The sequence below is a fragment of the Aulonocara stuartgranti genome, assembly GCF_965226115.1.
Source record: "Aulonocara stuartgranti genome assembly, chromosome: 13".
In the NCBI taxonomy this organism is placed as follows: domain Eukaryota; kingdom Metazoa; phylum Chordata; class Actinopteri; order Cichliformes; family Cichlidae; genus Aulonocara; species Aulonocara stuartgranti.
In genome coordinates, this window is record NC_138949.1 from 10,038,290 (window position 1) to 10,059,187 (window position 20,898).

The window sequence follows — 20,898 nt, forward strand, 5'->3', positions numbered from 1 at the left end:
TTATGAGCACAAGTTATTTGAATCCCAGAAGGTGCATCTAGCCTTCCTGAACAAGACTCAAATCCTTAATTGCTTTCCAAACTATGGTGCCAGCAATGGAAATGAACTGCTGATTGGTCGAGAGATGAAAATGAAATCGATATACACTCACCACACAGGTCTAAAGATATCTTTTGTGTTTTGCATGCCATCAGAAAGCTTTGTGTTTTAATAGAAGCATTTAGCTGACTCATTCGGAGTAACATCACGAGGAGGTTAAAACCTACGTATCGAAAGCTGCTGCTAATAAAGATCAAAAGGGTCAAAACAAGAATCTATGCTGCCTTTTTTTTTATTTATTTTTTTAGCCTAGAGCATTTTTTTTAACTTGCTTAAAGCACATAGAAAACCATTGTGGTTGCAGATGCCATGTCCACACCACCGTATTTCCTTCTCTTTATTGATTCTCGTTGAGCATACGTCTCAGGATACCTATAGTCTGTCATATGGAAACATTATCCCAGATACAATACACTGTCCTCAGGCAGACTTCTTGGCTTCTTATATCACATAATGCCCCTTGGTACAGCAAGTAGCATTACATTTGAATAAACTGCTTATCATGTTATTCAATAATACAGAGAACCCCCAACAATCATATGACCCCCTTTAAGCAATGCTTTGGGAACAGTAGGACGGAAAAACTTCCCTCTAACAGGAAGAAACCTCCAGCAGAACCAGGTTCATGGTGGTGCAGGCGTCTGTTGTGACCAGTTAGAGATGAGGGGAGGAAGACAAGACAAAGACGTGCCATGTAAGAGAGCCAGAGATGAATAATAACTCATGATTATGTGCAGAGGTGTATAAAAACATAGCGAGTGAAAATGAAACATTCAGTGCATGGTTGGATTCAGCGTCACCTGATCCAGCCCTAACTATATGCTTGATTTCAAAACAAAGTATTAAAAATAAAACCAATTTCACAGGTTACTCTTTTCGTATCAAACGTACAGAAGCATACAACCTATCTAGCTTTGTTAAAATGCCATCTCTTTCTTTACAGCTTCACAGCTAATTTTCTCCTTTAACCTTCCTGTGATCACCAATTTAAGGGCATATTGTTTTTAAAGTCTTCTTTAAGATACTGACGGCTCAGTGAGGGGAGGTGAAAATGTAAGCACTGTAAGTAGCAGCTATTATATTTTCTCCCAGTTGGTGAAAGTTAGTGAAGCGTCTGAGAAAGCCCCCTTTATCTTCTGTAGCCCAGTGAGCCTTTGTGTTTTTGCTCCATGCAGAGACATTGATTGGAAAGACACTGCTGAGAGAGTGACTGGTGTCCTGGCCCGAGGCTGCAGCAATGCATCACTCCACGCTATCTCCTCACTGTTCAGTCACACAGAGATCCCGCTCTTTAACACACCCTCAGCTTCTGACATACACGCACACACACTCAGACCTGAGAGAGGAACGGTCCCACATCATTTAACCCCCTGATTTCATTCTGGGACTTTGATCCAAAGACTGCAGAGGACTTCTACTCAGCTGGGGAGTGTTAATTATCCACATGGAGTACTTGGATGCAATAAAATGTCTAGGCAAAAAACCCCAACAACAACAACTTAGCCCTGTCACTTCACTGGCAGGAGTTTCACTTAATTCTTGCCACCAACTGGAACATTGTGCTCAAAGTCTATTTTTTATTCAACCGAATTAAACAAACGAATTCATCGAAGCTACTTCAAGCTTAGCAAAATTAAACAAAAAGGCACAATTACAATTATCACACGGCTGTTATAATGAACCGGTTACTAAAACGAGCACACCTGATGCCCACCTTTAAAGAGCGCCTGTGCCTTTAAAGTGAACCATTACGCGCCCAGTCATAATTGTTAATAATTACGCCCCACCACCTCCCCCGCGCAGATCCTTAATGAGATGACTGACCTGCTGTTAAATTATGCTCTTAAATTTCCTGTAGATGCTATGCCGCCCTGCTTCTGCGGAAGCAGCGGGGCAGTGAGTAGTGAAGCAGTGAACCTCCTCCCCCCCACCTCCCCCCACCAGACCAGCCAGTCAGCCCAGCAGCAGCCTCTGTAGCCTCAACACAGCAGCCCGTCTATGGGACACTGAGGACTTCATCTGGATGCAGAGCGCGCACTGGTTTATACCCCCCATCTTTGTATATTTTATCGGTTTGATTATTGCTCTTGTTATCATTATTATTATTTAATTTTCGCCCAGAGGAACTTTTTTGGATCGTCTTTTCATTCAGAAACTTTCACCTATGGTTCGCGAATATGGGGTCAAGTTGTGGTTTCTCTCGGGGAAACATCGTCGCGCTGTTTCTGCTGCTGCTGCTGGAAGGTAAGGTTCATCATCAGTTCTCCTGTCACTGGAAAAGGGTGAAGGAGCGCACGATGAAGTTGCAAACTAATGCTAAATGTTGCACTAGTGTGTCCGAACGTTTTTGAAAACAAAATAAATGCTCTGGTCTTAACTATTAATACAGAGGAGACGATTTAATGTTCGCTTCTTATTTTAAACGCGTTCATCCTTAGTATTATAAATTATTCAGACAGCATTAGCTTTAGTCTTTGAGTTTTTATCTCCGTCTCTTACTGACCTTTCTGCCAGAGAGACCGTTTAGCGCAGAAGGAATTAAAATATGTTTATTTAAAATTTATATTTAGTATCTGCAAAGCTGGCCAAGGTGAAGAGAAATAGGTGCTGCCACAGAGCGAGCCACTGAACATGAAGTCTAGATTGCAACTGACAAATACACAGGGCTGCTCAAGTGAAAAGCTAAATTGCAGCATTTTGGAAGCTGAGTGATTTTTAAGGCCTTTTTCCCCCGACGAAGTATCTGAAAGGGCACGAACACAACGCCAGCACTGTGCCACACAGCAGAAAAGTGATCCTTGCATTGTGCGCTGGCTATGCGTGGCATGACAACAATGAAACGTAGAGTAGAATGAATGCAGCCATATATCATAATATTATAATCCCGTCCACAATCCCACAGCCCAACTGCACTAACACTGCCCTCTCATGAAGTCTATATTTAAAGTGTCCCTCATAGTTCAGGACTGTGCCGCCAGTATGTCAGATGTAATGCTCGAACAAATACAGGGTGTTTTTTGGACTTCAGAGGTTATCAGTGCTTTTATAAAGGGAGGCAAACAAGCATTATGATCAAAGTCTTTGAGTGGATCTGGGATGTATAAAAAGATGTTCATTTCTATGTGTATGGAGCACTGCTGGTTTTTTCCTGCAATAAACTACAGGCCTACTTAATCACCCAGGGGAGCAGTTTTCTGCAGAGTAGTTAAAAAGATTAATGCAACTGTTAAGGTAGAACACTTTTATGCAGTGTCCTCTGATTATTTTTTCACTGTTACACGCGCTGTTTAATCAGTCCATAGTCCACACACAGTCAGTCACACGCATGCTGTTCTTACAGACCTTACATGCATCCACATGGCTTTTCCTGCTGGGCTCTGCTTGCACAGTCACCAAAGCAGGCGTTTCTCCTGATATTTATAGAAGAAAAGGGCTGGTCTCGTTGCACTTCATGTGTCAAGGACGTGTTGGTAATTAAATGGGTGCTGAAAGCTGCACCCTACGTGAATGTGGCGCCCATCACCTGCCTGTTTGTTGCAACAAAAGACCTACACTTGTTCAGGGAGGAGAAGAGGCGAGCCATGGGCAGGTGTGCAGCAGCTGCTCCTATCTCTGGGCAAACACTGGCTGTTTGTTTTCTTCAGGAAAATATCGCCTGTTATGCAAGCGGACGGGCCGCTTGGGCTGCTGCCGGGCTTGCCACAAAGTGACATAGTCTGATTTTACCGGATCGATGATTGTTTTTATTTTACCCCACTTTGTGAGGATGTTCTGCCTGTTGTGACTCCTTTAAAACATCTTAAATCACTAAATGGTTTTTACATATGAGTCATTTTCCAAGTAAATGAGTCATGTTGTGATGCACTTTTTGCATCACATTACGTCTAATGTGGATTTTTATTGCTGTTTTAGTCACTGATTGAATCTAAAGAATATTTTTGCTTTAAATTTCAGTGGTACTACTTTGGTAAGCTCTCTGCAGTTTTACCAGAAGGTGGTAGATGGTTTTGTGGTCTGGTGTGAACTTATCCAGCTCCAGCTTAGCATTGAGAAAGGAGTTAGCAGTGGCCTCGAAAAGATCGAGGACTCCTATCATTCTTGTATATTATATGAGGGATGGTGGAAATGAGGAGGGCAAATAACTAGGATAAAATGAAACTCTCTGTCCTGCCAAGGCCCTTTTCCTTTACTGTATGTGAGACCATGATTTAGATATTTTTTGGAGTTCAAACTCAGAAGTCTCCATCATTGCAGAGAGGAAGATATTGCCAAAAATGTATCTTCAATACGGACAATATATCCCACCCTGCACACTGTTCCACTTGCCAGACTAAGACTAACTAAATGCGCCACTGGATGCCATAGGGGGTCTTTCCTTCCTGTGATCTCGTCCACTCATGAAGTTCCACATAAATATACATATGCATTTGTCAATTTAGTTTAACTTTAGTTTTTCTGATCTTCAATGTAATTGTACAAATGGCACAGTCATGAATGGCTATTACAAAGGAATTTCCCGGTGGGGTTTATATAACTCCTGCTCCAGGTTCCAGTTTACTGATTAGTTTAGTGTTTCTCGCTGAGATCATCAAACAAAGGAAATTGGCAATCAGTGCTCACTTTTGTAGCAATCAGCATTTTTAAATGTTCCTGAGACATTGCCCTGCACTTAAGACCAAAGTAAAGTAGTTCAAGACATAAGCTGAAGTGAACTGGGAGCTGGGACGCCTCTATTCATTGTTCTTTATGAGGATTCCCATTAGCTGCCACTAAGGTTGCAGCTGCTCTTCTGTCTCTGTGCTTACGTCGTTAGAGATCGTGCAGTCACATGCACTTCTGTGTGAACAAAAAAGACCAAAGAAAGGAATATCTGGCTCGTCGTTACTTTGTTTTTATTTACATTTTGAGGAAATCTGGAGAGCTCACTGAAACAACCCTTTATTAATTAGATTAGGCCTTCAGCATCAGCTGGCAGCTTTATAAACAAAGCGTTTTGAGTTGAAAATACATTTTGTGACGAAACCTGGTCAAAGCCAAAATCCACTCCCCCTTTTTAACACACACATTTGTGTAATCTCTTACACAAAAAAGTGCCACAGATGTTTTCATGTAAAAGCATTGATCTGTTTTGCTTCCACCGTGACCTTGTTACGGTATCTCTGACCCTTCCTCGCCCTCTGACCGGTGAAACCATAACATAGAGGTATAGTGCTCCTCCTTCCCTTTAACTCAAAGCGATCATTTTCATCAGCATCTTTTCCTCTGGAGAAGTACCAGACCAACAGATCTCATTTGATACATGGTGCTATTGGATTTAGCCCCTTACAGCACGATATAATTAAGTAAAGCTTCTGTCTTGTGTTCCTCATGGATGCATGATAAATATTGTCAATTTTCCACGCTTGTTGTCACTGTGTTTATTTGAGTGTGAGTGGGAAACATCATTATGCAAGTAGATCAGATCTTTTTTACCGAGCTACGTCAACAGGAGTGCTTTTCTTTTTTGCATCTTAGAAAAAACATATTGTGATTCTTAAAACTTGCTATAGCAAAAAGTTTCTTTTTTTTTTCAAAATGTGGCAAACAACAGACTATATTATTTTGATTCAAAACCAGAGCTAGCTGGCGTGTTCCCTCTTTTTTTTAAGCTCATGAGCGACAGTAAACATGCTGTCACTCTGATACCTGTTGGAACAGCTGCAGCACTTTAGGCTGCTTTGTCTTCTCCCGATTTTCCCACTTTATCAGTCACAAGACTCTCATCCTTCGAGCTTCCCAGCCAAAGTGGACCCACGGTTTTGAAATAACTTTCATCCAAATCACTGCTACTGCCTTGAGACTCCTGAGAGTCCCGACCTCTAATCCTAGGCTGCCATTTCTGCCGTCGCACGGATGCCGCTCCTACCTGTCAAACCCCTGTGTCTGATCCTCTAGTCAGTTCAGGGTCACACTTCGCTCTCATGCATGGGTAGAATCTAATTTGCTGTGGTGAAAGGACAAGGAGACATTGATTGAGATTTTCCCCTCGGGGCATTTAGTCCTCTGGTTTCACATGGGTCTTGACAAGTTGTTTTCCAGTCGTGCAGCAGTGCACATCGTGTTTGACCCGTCATTACAACAATAAGTAAAACAAAGCACAGGCCCTGCTTATCTGAGTCCACATGGTGTGTGTGTGACACTGCAAAAATGGGAGTGACTCTACTGCCATACTGGTGCCAGAATCAAATTTGCACATTTACTGCAATCTCTCTAAAGAGAGCAAATCATAATAGTGGAAAATGTCCTTAAATTAACATTTTCCATAAATGCTGCTGATTCAAACTTATGTTGCTGTTTCCCCCCATCCTCTTCCAGCCCCACTTTGGCATCCATTTTTTTGGTCCTTCTTTTTACTAAAATGGATAAACATGCTGGAAATCTTTTTTCCGTCCTCTGCAACCACCTGCCAATGCCAGAAACTCTGAAAGCTCCACTTCCCTTTGTGCTGGTAGTTCAGTGATCTCCACTCCCCGGCATAAAGCAGCGACTTTTCCCATTGTTTCCACCAGATTCTCTCATGTTAGGACAGTCGTAACAAGCAGTCATAGTCTAGCAGTGCGAATAGTGGCGACTCATCTTAGTAGTGCATTGATGATTCCCACAGTTAGGACACCTTATATATTAATGCATTTTTGCTGTGTTTGCTTCTTTGAAACAACAAGACTGTTGATGCTTCTGATGCACAGTATGTGTAAGTGATACACGTGACTGTGTTCAGCCTTGTTAGTTTTTCTCTCACTGCAGTGTTGCTCTGTTGTTTTTGCCTGCTCATTTTGCACCCGACTAAAATAATCTAACAGCTACTTGATAGATCGCCTTGGAAATGTGTACAGACATTCATGGCTCTGAGAAAATGAATCCCGATGATCTTAATGATCCCATGATTATTATTTTTTTGGTTTGCTTTATTGAGCACAATAATTAGGTCAAGATTTTAATTTGTCCAGTAACTGCACAACTAATGACATCTCCATCAATCTCAGACCGTATTTAGCACTGATTAGAAGATGCTACAATACAAACACTGGCATTGTCACCATGATGCAGCGTTACTGATGTTAGCATTCAGAGTACAGAGTAATGCTAAATGTAGATGATAAATACAGTCTCAAAGAGCTGGTAGCATGAGTCTAGACTGCTTGGTGTAGTGTTAAAACAGGCTGTAAAGCAATTCTTTCCCAAATCTGGTACTTTAAGCTAAACCCTTTATGAAACCTGTGGCTGTGAGCTATTTATGCAAATATAAATAAGCTCTCTGTGTTTTGACACGGGCATTTAGAGTATTTGCCTCCTTCTGTGTACATGTCAGTAAATCTGATGGCTTTTTACCACTGCTGTGGTGAGGGTAGATGATTTTATCAAAGCAACCTAATGACTGCTTCATCAAACTCAGTCTGGAGCTCCATGATGTACCACGTGTTCAATTTTTGATGCCACAGTCCTCCCCAGAGGAATCCTTAAACTGAGTTTGTACTTGCAGCTAACCCCTAAGGAGAGGTCCTATTAGATTTCTTGATGACTGATGAACATGGTTCATTGGACCTCAGCTCTTGTATTCTCTGGGGAATAATTGGATTACATTATGTGGTAATTGATTATTATGTTACGGTATGCATCATGGTAAACTGAGTAATCTACCTGGAGCCCGGCTGCCTTTTCCAAACTCAGATCAGCTATCTTATTAATCGGATGAAAACTTCGATGTCTGTGTCATTATGACAGGAAATGACTTTCTTTCCTTATTACACGTGTTGTTTTGAAAGATCGAAAAGCATCAGAGTCATGCCTATATAAATCCAGGTTCTGAAACCAGTGTGATACGATGAAGCATTTGAGCATAATAGGACAGGAAACAGAGGAGGGGGAAAGATTTCAAAACATTATGATCAATATTAGCTTTCATAAGTGGAATTATAGTCGAATGTGCAGCTTTTTAGCTAATTGAATCTCTGAAGAAAACCATTCCAGTAGCAGCAACATCTCTGGAAGCAGAGCAATCACGATACGTTTCCGAGTGATTATTATTTATATCACCGTGATATAACTGGGTGAACTGCTCCTTAATGTGCCTGGCTACAGCTTCTTTGTAAAAGATGATGGATTCCTTGAAAATGTGGATATTGATGGGCTAAATTGTGGAGCAGGCTGTGAAATTACACGTGCACAGTAGAAGTAATGTTTCAGCGTCCACGCACAAGATGCCTAAGCAACTCCAATATTATGTTCGGCGGACGTGATTGCACTTGTGCAGCTTTTCTCTCTGTCTGTGTCATCAGTGGAAAACAATCAGCATCACTGTTGATTAGTGTGGTTATTGATTGATATGCTGCCAGATACACTGCCTGTCCAATGGGTCGTTACCAGGGGCAGACGCAGACCTCATTGACCTTGGGAGAAAAAGGGGCACGAAGCTGAGCTCTTACTGTTGGAGGTCCAGACTAAGAACGCAATTATAATGCCAAGTTATCACACAGCAGCAGCCGGGCAGGGTCACGTTTCCTCATCTGCCACGCTGCTGACAAGGATGCTCAGTGAGGACGTCTGAGTGGGAGATCCACATTTTGTTTCATTGAGGATCGGAGGTAGATTAGTAAGCCAGTGGGTTACTCCAGCACATGAGCTCATAGCTAGTAAATCTATCAGGCGAAGCACGCATTGAGCTAATTGAGTTCCTGTCTTTGTCTGGGACGATGGAGGGCGTCCCACCCTATCAGCTCAGACCTGTCCCAGACATGCTGTGGTCTGTGGCTGACGGGGAGCGTGGTTTCACATTTTGTGATGAGCTTTTGTCCTTTTTGTTCTTTTGCAGTTATAATACGAGACAAAAACAAACACACGCGCGCCCAGGCACGATTAACTCATGGAGACTGCGATCGTAAACGACAACCAGGAAGCGCACACGTTTATAGAGACGTAAGAGGGTTTTCCACTGTTTCGTGTTCCTGTTTTTCAGCGTTGGATAAATCCAGTTTCACTATCCACTCGGCGGTACATGATATCTACAGTAAACATGGATTGCTACATGAATTGTCCTGTTTAAACACTCTCTGTTTGCAAAATTACTTTCAAAGGAATGACACTGTATGCAGAAGCTCAGCATGAGTTTTATAGGTGATCGAAGGCTGTAAAACATCTGCTTATGATGCTAATGTTTACACACTGTGAGCAATAACAGGCCAAGGCTGTTCCAAAACAGCCCACTAAAATCCGGAAAGAACGTTCTTTAGCGGTCCAGAGACAAAGCATGGAAATGAAGCCTCTGCAACGTCTTTTTAATCTTTTCGGTCATTATTTAGACATGAATATAATAGGTGAAAATGTCACCACCAGCTGTATTTCTGCCATTCTTGTGCATCATTTAGAGAAAGTAATGAGTCATGCCTTGGAAAAGCATCATCATGGCTTCACAGACCAAAGATGCCATTTGCTCGGATGGGCCTGCTTGATGCATTCAATTAATTAGTTTTGATATAAACTGCTTGCTTTCTGTTGGCTTCTGTCCTAGAAAGAAATTGAATTTTGAATGATATAAACGAATTGTGTTGCAGGGGGTCCGGCCACTGTGGCTTGCAGCCAATGCCTGCCTTCATAAATGTGTTCAGCTCCCGCTGGTTAACACGTTGGACCATGTAGCTTTATTTGCAGAGCTGCTGTCATCTGCTGTATTCAATTTGTGGCCGTCGTCTGTAAGATTTCTGTAGATTAATTAAATTGTCTGTATGCATCCGATGAGGGATTGTAGAGAGTAGTGGGGGTCTTTTCTGACCTGTCAAATAGAAATGAGTCCAATCGTTTAACATCTTATCCAAGCAGTAGAGACATTAGAACAGTAATATATTATGATAATGATTAAGCTGCTTTTCGAGCCCGTGCCACTGTGATAACAGCCCCCTCTAATGGTTGTTTTGGGTATACAGTTGAAGCCCTGATGCTCAGATTACACGTCTTTTAATGTGTTTCATACCTTTTAACTGTATAAACTGAGTATAATTACAACCTAAAATAATCTGTGGGCAGTTCTTTACTTTTTTTCTATTTTTTCCCTCAAATCTTTCGTACAATTTCTCAGAAATCTTTTATGCATCATGAAGCCAATTACCTATTTCAGACCTTTTCATGGTATGAAATAGTAAAAATAAGCTAAGATGCAATGGAAATATAATAAAATACAGTCAATAGTATGAGTGTGAATGACTGCATTTTGGCTGTAATAGATTTAGGGGATGGAAAAATCATCCCTAGTCATGAAACCGGCTCCCACCATCCCCACCAAGATTAACAAACATGAGCCCTGCTGTTTGTTTTGCCTCCGGAACACTTTTAATAAAAAGGTCTGCAGCCTCATTGAGCGTATCTCCATCCTTGAGGAAGGACGGCCACATTTTATCCATCAGCTCGGCCTCCTGTCATCTAAGCCCCTCAAAATTAAATCAATGTCTGAAACCAGAGCCGAGGCTTCAACTGCACCAACAGAAATAGAAAATCTAGTTTTGCTGTCTGCTAATGACATTAGTGCGTTCCCTAAATGGTCGCCTACCGTCATCAAAGAGGAACACAACAGGGATATAATTACAGAAGGAACACTCGCATCTCCATTTTCCTGTAAAACACACACGCAGCCTGCTATTTTGCTTTATGGATTACTTGTCAACCCCCCCAACACACACACACGCACACACACAGACTTGCAGGCAGTGATACATGTCTCCTCCGTATCATGTTATTCCTTGTAATTAAACTTTTCAAGGTGAACACAAGGAGAATCGGAAACCACATGTTATTGACCACATGAGAAATTCATTAAAGGAGCTGCATAAGTGTCATTTGAGCCCTGCTTTCAATTTCCGCTAACGTGGGAGAGAGATGAAAGATATATTAGAAGAAAAAAAAACCCTGGACCTGTCGTAGTCCATGTATGTGTTGATTTCCATTCAGTGCCCAGATGGCATTGTCAGTGGCTATTGTTGACTCAGTTAAACATCCAGAAAGAGATGTCTGATATGCTGTCATCAGCACCTGCAATGTAATCGTGCCTTATTTTTCAGTTATGGTAACATTTTCCTTAAAAGCAATAATAATAACACTTTTTTCCTGTGATTCGTTTGGTTGCCAAATTTTAAACATCTGGTTATTTCATGTCCACTTGGTGCAGGAGCGACGTGTCTGTACTTCCCTCAGAAGGAGTACATTGAGACTGTATATGTTGGGCAGCAGGCCGGGACACCCATCCTCCAGGTCCACGCTATGCGGGACGATAAAACTGAGAAGCCACACTTCTACCTGTGCCCAACAAAGACTGCCACGCCTCCACACTACAGCTCCTGGTTCTACATGAACATCAACACCGGGACACTATTCTTGAACAAAACCCTGGAGGAGAGCGACTTTGCCCAGCTATGTGAGTTGGATACAAGGCTTTTGATGGTAATGCACAGTCCTATTTCAGTGCCAGGTATTCGCTACACACAAGAGTAAATTAGTTTCTGGACATTTATGCTCTTCGCATACCAATAATGCTCTGGCTTCGAGTTCAGGATGATAATGTGATTGCATAAAAGCAAAGAAGAGCTGTGTCATCAAAAAAAGCACTGTCTGAGATTAAAATGCCTCTTGTTTTTGTTTTGGCTCTGTGTCCCATCAGATCAAAGGTCGTGGTCTGTGAGAAAGTTATTCCTGAATGCCATGGTGCGATCTGAGTTCACCAACAAGCCCTTTTGCCTCATGCGGAAACCTGTGCAGATCACCTTGGACTTTGTCAATGCCACATTGCCTCAGTGTGCTCAGACAGATACGAAGGAACTCTGCTTCCCACACAGAGATACGTCCAACCCACACATCATGGAAAACAGGTTCCCAGGAGCCCTGCGGCAGCTACAGCGTCTCACCAGACTCAATGTCTGCCCAAACTACACCATCTCTTACAGTGTGGAATCAGGTTAGACACATCGGACCAAAAACATATTATCTTGTGAAAGGAGAACCATATGTACAACTACATATGTATGCATGTATATGTATGTATGTGTGTATTACCCGCCAATATAGTCCATCATAGGATAATCAGAAGTAGTGTTTTTACATTTTGGCTGATGCCGGCAGCATCCCGTGAAGGAGCGGAGGCCATTTTCAACCAAAGTGCTCATTTTTTTTTAGTTGTAATTTTTTATGTTTTAAATATCAACACTTAGAGTTTCAGTTTCAACAAACTTTTTCAAATGAATGAAACTTTTGACCCTGGTTTAGCTCAATTGAGATGTTTTACGATGCTGCTTTTATGTCATATTCAGTATGCCACCTGATTCATGTGGTTGCGTCCACATGCAGGCTCGTTTGTTCGATTGTTTTGTTTAATTTTTTTCCTTTTTTCTGCAGACCCTCCGGGACCTTTTGCTGTAAACGACAACAAAGAGCTGGTGGTAAACGCTCAGCTGGACCGCGAGGAGAGCGAATGCTACAGACTCCTGCTGGTTTGTAACGTCCAGTCAGAAACCACCATCATCAAGGTGGAAACGACGCTGAATGTTTTTGTCAATGATGAGGATGATAACGCGCCATATGTGAACGGAACAGACTCGGCAGACGTAGTCATCAGCTATAATCGGACGAAGGTGATTGTGTACAGATGCGGTGTTGGTTAAGTTCATGTTTACATGAGGCCTGAAATTTCTCAATGTGACTTTCTTTTTTTCAGGGTGGAACTTTTGGCTCCTTGTATGTCTTTGACAGAGATCTAACCCCGATCTTAGGCGACAACCACAATAAGTATGTGGGGACTTGGCTCAACACTGACCCATGGATAAAGGAAACATTTGACATAAAAAACTCCTTCACTGAAAAAAAAGCCAAAGGCATTCGAGAGACTGTGCACAACTACCGTAAGTACTCCAAGGCTGCGCGCGCGAGAATTAGTTACATTAGGAGATGAGGCTTTTCATGATTTCTCTTGATTTCAGAGCTGGTCCTGAAGAGGAACCTGCACGTGACAGAGAATCGCACCCTGCAACTCGACTACCTGGTCAATGACACCACCTATCCCGGTCTAGAGGGAACAGTGTTGCTGCACTTCAATGTCACCATCTTACCCGTCCAAATCCACTTCCCCAACGTCACACATATATTCACAGTCTCACGCAGAGCTTCTCCTTATGCACAGGTACTCATGACTGCTTATCATGCAAACCTTGAACTTTGTGTTTGGTCTAGATTTAGATTAAAATATATATTATTATAAACTTTTAAGAGAGCTGGGATAGGCTCCAGCCCGACCCAAGAATTGGAGTAGTAGAAGAAGATGGATGGATTAATGGACACACAAAAAAAATTATCTTTCCATCGTGATAGCATCACGGACAGTGACAAAGATATAGTCTGAATCTTTTTAATGATCGTATTCATGACATAATTAACAAATGAATCATTGTTGGCCTATGAAAGGGACCAGGGACAAAAGTCATAGGCAATATGAACCATCAGTGGCCTCATATCAGTTTCTTTATACTGAACTCTGACAGAGAGACTTCAAGAACCGGAATTGTAGGTACTTGCTCCGTTATGATGCATTGGGAAATGCATTTGATTTGACTAACCCTGCTGTACACTGGCTTTATAAGCCATCACATTGCACATGCTTTAGTACACAGTAACTCACAACTACAGATCTCTCTGTATGTTTTAAAAAAATAAAGATATTCACCTGTGTCTTGCTTAAACCAAACCTGTTTACAGTCAGCAGAAGGTAAAACTTCTGGGAGGTTTAGTAGCTTTTATCCATTGATTATTGTTCAGTACTAATCCAATGTAAGTGGCCATCAGTGCAATCCTTTGACATTATAGTTACATTAAAATCCTGATAATAATAATAATAATAATAATAATAATAATAATAATAATACATTTTATTTATGGTCAATGGAGCTGTTTAAGAACAGCTCCATTGACCGTTAAATCTACAGATAGACTGCCACCTGCTGGCAGTAAAAAAATAACATCTCAAATGTTTTCTGTTCATTTTCATACTTTGTAGCAAAAACAAAACTATTCTGGCTTTATAAAATGTACCACAATCAGTTTAAATGTAATTATTTGAATTAACGGCAGATTTTTTTTTTTCTTCAGATCATGTAGGAATGAACTAGTAATTTGCATTTCAAATTGTTGTATTCAGTTGTTTACAAAAGGTGTGTGCATTATTCCATCCTTACACTTGTATTCTCCAGTGTCATTCACGTTTTCAATCTCTTGTCCCAACTCCTGTCAGGTTGGCAAAATCTGTGTGGAAAACTGCCAGCAGTTCGATGGCTTCAGTGTCATATACCGACTTGAGGTGCCAGATAAGAACATGTCTGCTGACTCACAGGCCTGCTACACAGCCATAAGCATCACCCAATCCCCAAACTGGAAGTGGGGACATCTGTATATGAATGACTCTGAGGCACTGCGCAAACCCGAGTGCCAGGACTTGCAGTACCTTGTTATTGCTCAGGAGGGAAACGAACAGCTGGAGGCGAGCACTCAGATCCACATCAAAATAGATGGCACAGGTAGGTACTACTTCACAGCAAGCACACATGCAGACTATTTTCAAGCATGTTACCCCGATCTCTAGTGTCCTTTAAAGATTTGGTAATGTGCTCTTTTGGCTTTGCTGTACGTAGCAATCAAAGCTGGTCAGAAGAGCCAGCAGGTCCTGTCCTGTGCAGAGAACAGGCAGCGAACAGATTGTGAGTCTACCCGAGGCCTGGGGGCAACAACCGGCAGATGCCAGTGGAGGCAGGGCACTGAGAAAGGTACTTTATATTTCATAAAGACAAACTTTTTTTCTCCTTAACTTGTAACTTTTTAACATTACTGAATGATTATGAGACCTTGGGGGAAGTTCACTAGAACCAGATGAGTACATGTTTTCTTCAGTGTAAGTAATGAAACAAATTAAAGGGCTAAAGGGCCGAATACTGCATGTGTATCCTTTTCAGTAAGATCATTTTGCTACAGGAAGTGGCAAAACATGGTCCTAATTTGGCTGAAAAACAAGTGTGACTAACACCCTACTGTTGCTAAAGCAAGCCAACACTTAGGTGCAGGCTGCTGTTAAAACCGTTGCATGTTGCAGTGTTAAGGACACATGCAGTCAGGTTAAGGCAACTTTTGAATGGGTTTTTGAATGCAAAGTACTTGCAGTTTGGTTACCAGTCTTGGCTGTTTTCCCCCTTGTTTCCTGCTGAGGTTTCTTTCTTTTCTTGTGTTCATATTCCAGGAATAACTGAAAATTATTCAACATGCTCCCCTGACCTGCAGACATGCCCAGATAGTGTTTGTGATGCAGTGGAAAGTAAAGATCCTTCAATCTGCCCGCAAGACTGCACAAGTATGCTTTCCCTTTTAACACACATTCAGTGTATAACAGCGAGAATAAGGACATTCTGCTTTATGTAGACTGTGCTCACGCTGGATTTGTCTCTGCAGAGGAGCCCGTTATTGGAGGCCATGAACGAGGCTTGAGTGGGAACGGGATTAAGGCCTGCTATGGAACCTGCTACTGCTTCACAGAAAGATGCTTCTGTGAGAAGGATGACATTGAGCGTGAGTTTCCCTAAACCACACAGAACTGCTGCTGATTAACTCACTCCGTTTTAACTCTGAATCAGCAAAGCACTGAGTGCTTCTTTCTTTAAAACTGTGCAACATACTCTCTTCCAGAGACGCTATGTGATGACATGTGTAAGACCGTCATTGCCACAGCTCTTCTCCTCTCCTTCATCGTGTCCATCCTCCTGTCCTCATACTTCATCCGCCGATACCACAAGAACTCGCCAAAGCCCCCGATAGCATCTGCTGAGATGACTTTCCGTCGGCCAGCTCAAGCCTATCCCATTAGCTTCCCTGCCAACAATGTCCGCCGGGGCTCGCAGGAATCAATTGAGACCGAAACCTTTAAAATACCTGTAAGGTTCTTCCAGCACTTTCATCTCCTGTGTCTCATATATTGAATCTTTTGAGAAGTACAAACCGTCATTGCCTTGTCTCAACAGGAGGATCCAAAGTGGGAGTTTCCTCGTAAAAACCTTGTGCTTGGCAAGACGCTGGGAGAAGGAGAGTTTGGGAAAGTTGTCAAGGCAACAGCATTCAGGCTGAAAGGAAAAGCTGGATACACCACTGTGGCTGTGAAAATGCTTAAAGGTAAAAGTACCCAGGCAAAGGCCAGACAAGCCTAGCAGCACTTGTGATATATGAGGAGTGAATGTCTGAAGAGGTGAGTGGTTTCATCATTATGATCCCCCCTCTTTTCCTCCGTGACAGAAAACGCCTCTCACAGCGAGCTGCGTGACCTGCTGTCAGAATTCACTCTGCTGAAGCAAGTCAACCACCCGCACGTCATAAAGATGTACGGAGCTTGCAGCCAGGATGGTAAGACCTCCGTCTTCTTGCCATCCCATCCCAGAACATGCGTGTTGCACATTGAGTCTAAGAGCCCTGCTTCTCTGAATAGGTCCATTGTATCTCATCGTCGAGTATGCCAAGTATGGGTCACTCCGTAATTTCCTTCGTGAGAGTCGGAAAGTTGGCCCGAGCTATATGGGCAGGGATGCCAACCGAAACTCAAGCTACCTGGAGAACCCAGACGACAGGGCTCTCACCATGGGTGACCTGATCTCCTTTGCCTGGCAGATTTCCAGAGGCATGCAGTACCTGGCAGAAATGAAGGTATAAGGCCAAGCTGGTGTTTTTCTTTGTAAAATATTTGAACAATTCAGTGGAAGATTCATTGTAAGAAGCTTAAATGTCTGTTAAAGAAAAATGTGAGGCACTTTAAATGAGTGTGCTGGTCCAACAGCTTGTCCACAGGGACCTTGCAGCACGAAATGTCCTTGTTGCTGAAGGGCGGAAGATGAAGATCTCTGACTTTGGCCTGTCCAGAGACGTGTATGAAGAGGACTCATATGTTAAAAGAAGCAAGGTAGACAAAATAATAGAGAAGAGTAGTCATGATACAGGTACGTATACTGACATAGTCACTCAGCAGCATCTCTCTGTATTTTTCAGGGCCGTATACCGGTTAAGTGGATGGCAATAGAGTCTTTGTTTGACCACATTTACACAACACAAAGTGACGTGTGAGTATAATTACGTCTTAAAGGAAATATTCTGACATTTTGGACAACAATAAGACAATAAAGCCCATGAATTAATCAGCATGCTTTTTTTTTGGGGCAAGAACGCAATTAAGGGTGTTTTCCATTTGCAAAAAAACCCCAAGTCTCACTCTTATCTGTTCATAGAAATATTCTTAGGACCTTCTGTATTTTATTCCAGCTGGTCCTTCGGTGTGCTGCTGTGGGAGATTGTCACTCTGGGAGGAAATCCATACCCAGGTATCGCTCCCGAGCGCCTATTTAACCTCCTCAAGACTGGCTACAGGATGGAGAGACCAGAGAACTGCACGGAGGAAATGTGAGCTCTATTCTGTCACTTTATCATATCTACTTTAGCATCTCCTCATTACCATTGAGTGTTATAACTCCCCTGCACCACATTCGGGGGGAAATGACTCAGCTGGGAGGATTAAATGATACTCACTGTATTTCACCCACTTGAACCGTGCTCCTCTTTTCCAGGTATAACCTCATGCTCCGATGCTGGAAGCAAGAACCGGACAAGAGGCAGACGTTTGCAGACATCAGCAAAGAACTGGAGAAGATGATGGTGAAAAGTCGGGTATGTTGAAGCTTTAAAATACCTTGTAGTGCTTTATTCATTTCTCTCCCCGGCAAGGAAGCAGGGGAGCTATAAATCAGCCTCTTTCTGTGTGTTACTGGCGCGATTTTGACAACACTTCAGTGAAGATCTGACAGATACAAGTTTGAGGGGTTTTCCTTTCAGATTTGGAGCAAGTCTAAAATAAGCAGTGTATCGTTTTTTAAGGACAACATGTGCTTTGTCCAGCACGCACACAGAAACATGCTGTGTTATGTTGTATGAACTGTCACTCTCCCCAAATCTCCTAAGATACCATAATTAGTGTTTGAAGAGCAATCCTAAATGTGGCCTTGGGCAGTGTAATCACAGAGCATGCCAGTCAGGCTCCTGCTGCAGAAGTGAGGCTAAATATAGAGCGTTTGAGCAGATGGGAATGCAGGCATCCTATAACGCAGCGGGCTCGTTCTTCACTGTTATCAATACCAGATAATGAGCAAGACTCTGGATGTGGTAAAGAGAACAATTTGGCAGAAATGTCTGCTGGAGCTTGCAGTCAGTGCACGGGTCACTCGTCCGACCTTTGCATGCTACAATCCCCCTCCTCCTTAATCAGCCTAATCACACCCTCATCTGCTCTTGTCAGGATTACCTGGATCTGGCGGCGTCCACTCCAGCCGATGCCCTGCTGTATGACGACGCCCTCTCTGAAGAGGACACACCACTAGTGGACTGTAATAACGCCCCTCTCCCTCGAACCCTCCCCTCCACATGGATTGAAAACAAGCTCTATGGTAGAATCTCCCATGCATTTACTCGATTTTAGAAACAGGACACACTACACAAGCTCTCTTTTTTGGCAAGTTGTGATTGGCTTTTTTTTTTTTTTTTTTCCCGTAGTCAAGTGTGTGTGACTGTGATCTAGGCATGCCTTTCGCTAATGCTGACATAGCTCCCATTTCATCGTAAATGAGAGGCTCAGCTTAAAAAAAAAAAAAAAAAAAAAAAAAAAGCTCCTGTGTCTTGACTTTTTCTTTGTTTTATTCGGACCTGCTTCTAATGTACACAAGCACTGACCAAAAATTGCTATATTTGTAAATATTGAATATAAATCTCCTTCATTCTTATTTATAATCCACTCCTCATACTCATGCTTCATCTGCATTTTTAATTTGTAAATAGTTTTGTTTGTTTCCCCCCCATTCATTTCCACATTGTCCTCATCTCGTCATTTATTTGCACTGGAGGAAACGGTGTGTAACATTTGAAACAGGTCCTCGCTGATTCAATCACTCATTGTGGTTTGAATTCCAGATTGTGATAAATTTCCTGTCTTTCTAATGTACATTAGCTCTTAATCCATTATGATGAACAGAGAAACAGTAAGGCTTTTGAATGCAACTCTCAGCATGTTGCATATTGCCCCGAGCGAAATGTAGGGGCAATAGTAACAATGCAGGCTTAATAAATGACAAAAAAAAAGAGGAAAATAATAAATTATATTATCATTTATTCTGTGTCGCATATACAATACAAAGCCATAACTTTACACTTCTCAGAATCAGATCAGGATTTGTTTTGGAGAGTTTTGTTTGAGAACCTTACTGTCTGCACGCTGTTTTTCTTTCACTGAGTGCAGAAAAATGATGTGTTCTCATTTTTAGGCATGTCATACCCCAACTGGCCCGAGACGAGCCCGGTACTGCTCAACAGACATGATGCCACTAATCCGGTCTTTACAAGATATGCCAATGATAGTGTTTATGCAAACTGGATGGCTTTGCCTTCACCCGCAAAAGCTGTGGACAAGCTTGATAGCTAAAGACAGACCGACCCTGTAGAAAAGACGACTAAGTGGTATAGATGTGTATATTTCTGTAAGACTGTACATAAACGATCTGATGCTAAAGTTGGTTCCCTTTTATTTCTGTTGCACGGGTAAGCAACCTTTCCGACTGGGGTCTTTTTGCTGCGAAACCAGCTGGACCAACATAGACCATGCTTCACTCAGCTCTTCAGTATGTTAATTATTATTACCTTACTGGTTATGTCGGCCAAACTGTATCACTGCATGACTATTGTACCAGATTGTATGTCAGTGTCAATGTCTTTTAAGTGCCTGTGCTGCTTCTACAATAACTTCCAAATGTTCATGTGTGACTTTGAAGTTTCAAGCCCAGGAATTAAAGGGGACGCCTTTACCATCACCTGTTGTAGAAAGCTGGGATTGAGTGGACAAAAATGAAATGCTGAACTTATTCTGAAAATTTAAAAAATAAAATAAAAAGTTTCTACTTTAGAGGATTGTGCTCCTCAAAATGTCAAAGACCCTTTATTTTGTGTTTCTCCCGCGAGATGTCTTGAAACTGGTCTCACCAAAGAAAAGTAAAGCAGACATGTTCAGTGAATGGGTTTTTCTTACTTTTGCTCTTGTTTTTTCACATTGAAAACATCATCTTTTGAATGCCACTCCAGTGAAAGGACACGAGGATTAATGTAGACTTAATGTTATAGCTCACATTGTCCTTCACTGTAATGGCAGCCTTTGTGGAAAAATATGATTCTGTAAACCAACTCGTGTCCTTGCTGTTATGTTGTTATTATTTGTTATGTTCCAGTTATTAATAAATATTTAAAAAATGTGCAATTTGTCTGTTCCCCTTATATTTCTAAAAAATAATTATTATATCTAACAATAAAATTTTATATATATATATTGTAGATCTACAGGGGATCCAGGTTTCAAGCTTGGCCATGATCCTATTTTTCAGGTCAGTTCCTCTCGCACTCAACGATCCTTCTCCTATCGCACTTGGGGCTATGTACCCAATCTCGGGTGGGGGTGATGATATCTCCCCCCTGACCTGGCGTCCTGACTCCTCCTTGCCGTAGCATTTGTGTTGTACCTCGTCAATCTCTAGCTGTGAGAGCAGTCCCTTCTTTCGAATGTTGGAACACTGAGCTACTAGTTGTTTCGACACAGAAAGGAATTGGCAAGAATACCAGAGGCGCAAAACACCAGCTACTGGTAGACAGAACAATCAGCCTAGACTGCAAGACCAGACTGAC

General features: G+C 42.1%; 1 protein-coding gene across 1 annotated transcript; it reads left to right on the top strand.

Annotated features, from left to right (window-relative positions):
• The first annotated feature begins 1,901 nt into the window (after positions 1-1,901).
• ret (ret proto-oncogene receptor tyrosine kinase) lies at positions 1,902-20,462 on the top strand. Its single transcript, XM_082556421.1, has 20 exons — positions 1,902-2,343; positions 11,291-11,536; positions 11,780-12,073; positions 12,511-12,746; positions 12,830-13,013; positions 13,092-13,291; positions 14,396-14,678; positions 14,793-14,924; positions 15,392-15,502; positions 15,601-15,717; positions 15,835-16,079; positions 16,167-16,314; positions 16,435-16,542; positions 16,625-16,839; positions 16,970-17,092; positions 17,179-17,249; positions 17,449-17,586; positions 17,751-17,850; positions 18,476-18,623; positions 19,494-20,462. The coding sequence occupies exons 1-20, from the start codon at positions 2,277-2,279 to the stop codon at positions 19,649-19,651; spliced, it is 3,324 nt and encodes a 1,107-aa protein (XP_082412547.1). The 5' UTR covers positions 1,902-2,276; the 3' UTR covers positions 19,652-20,462.
• Positions 20,463-20,898: the final 436 nt, after the last annotated feature.

Coding starts and splice junctions, on each gene's coding strand:
- ret (XM_082556421.1), top strand. CDS start 2,277: ATGGGGTCAAGTTGTGGTTTCTCTCGGGGAAACATCGTCGCGCTGTTT. Junction 16,315..16,434: donor GGCTGTGAAAATGCTTAAAG/GTAAAAGTACCC, acceptor CCTCCGTGACAG/AAAACGCCTCTCACAGCGAG. Junction 17,587..17,750: donor GAGAACTGCACGGAGGAAAT/GTGAGCTCTATT, acceptor CCTCTTTTCCAG/GTATAACCTCATGCTCCGAT.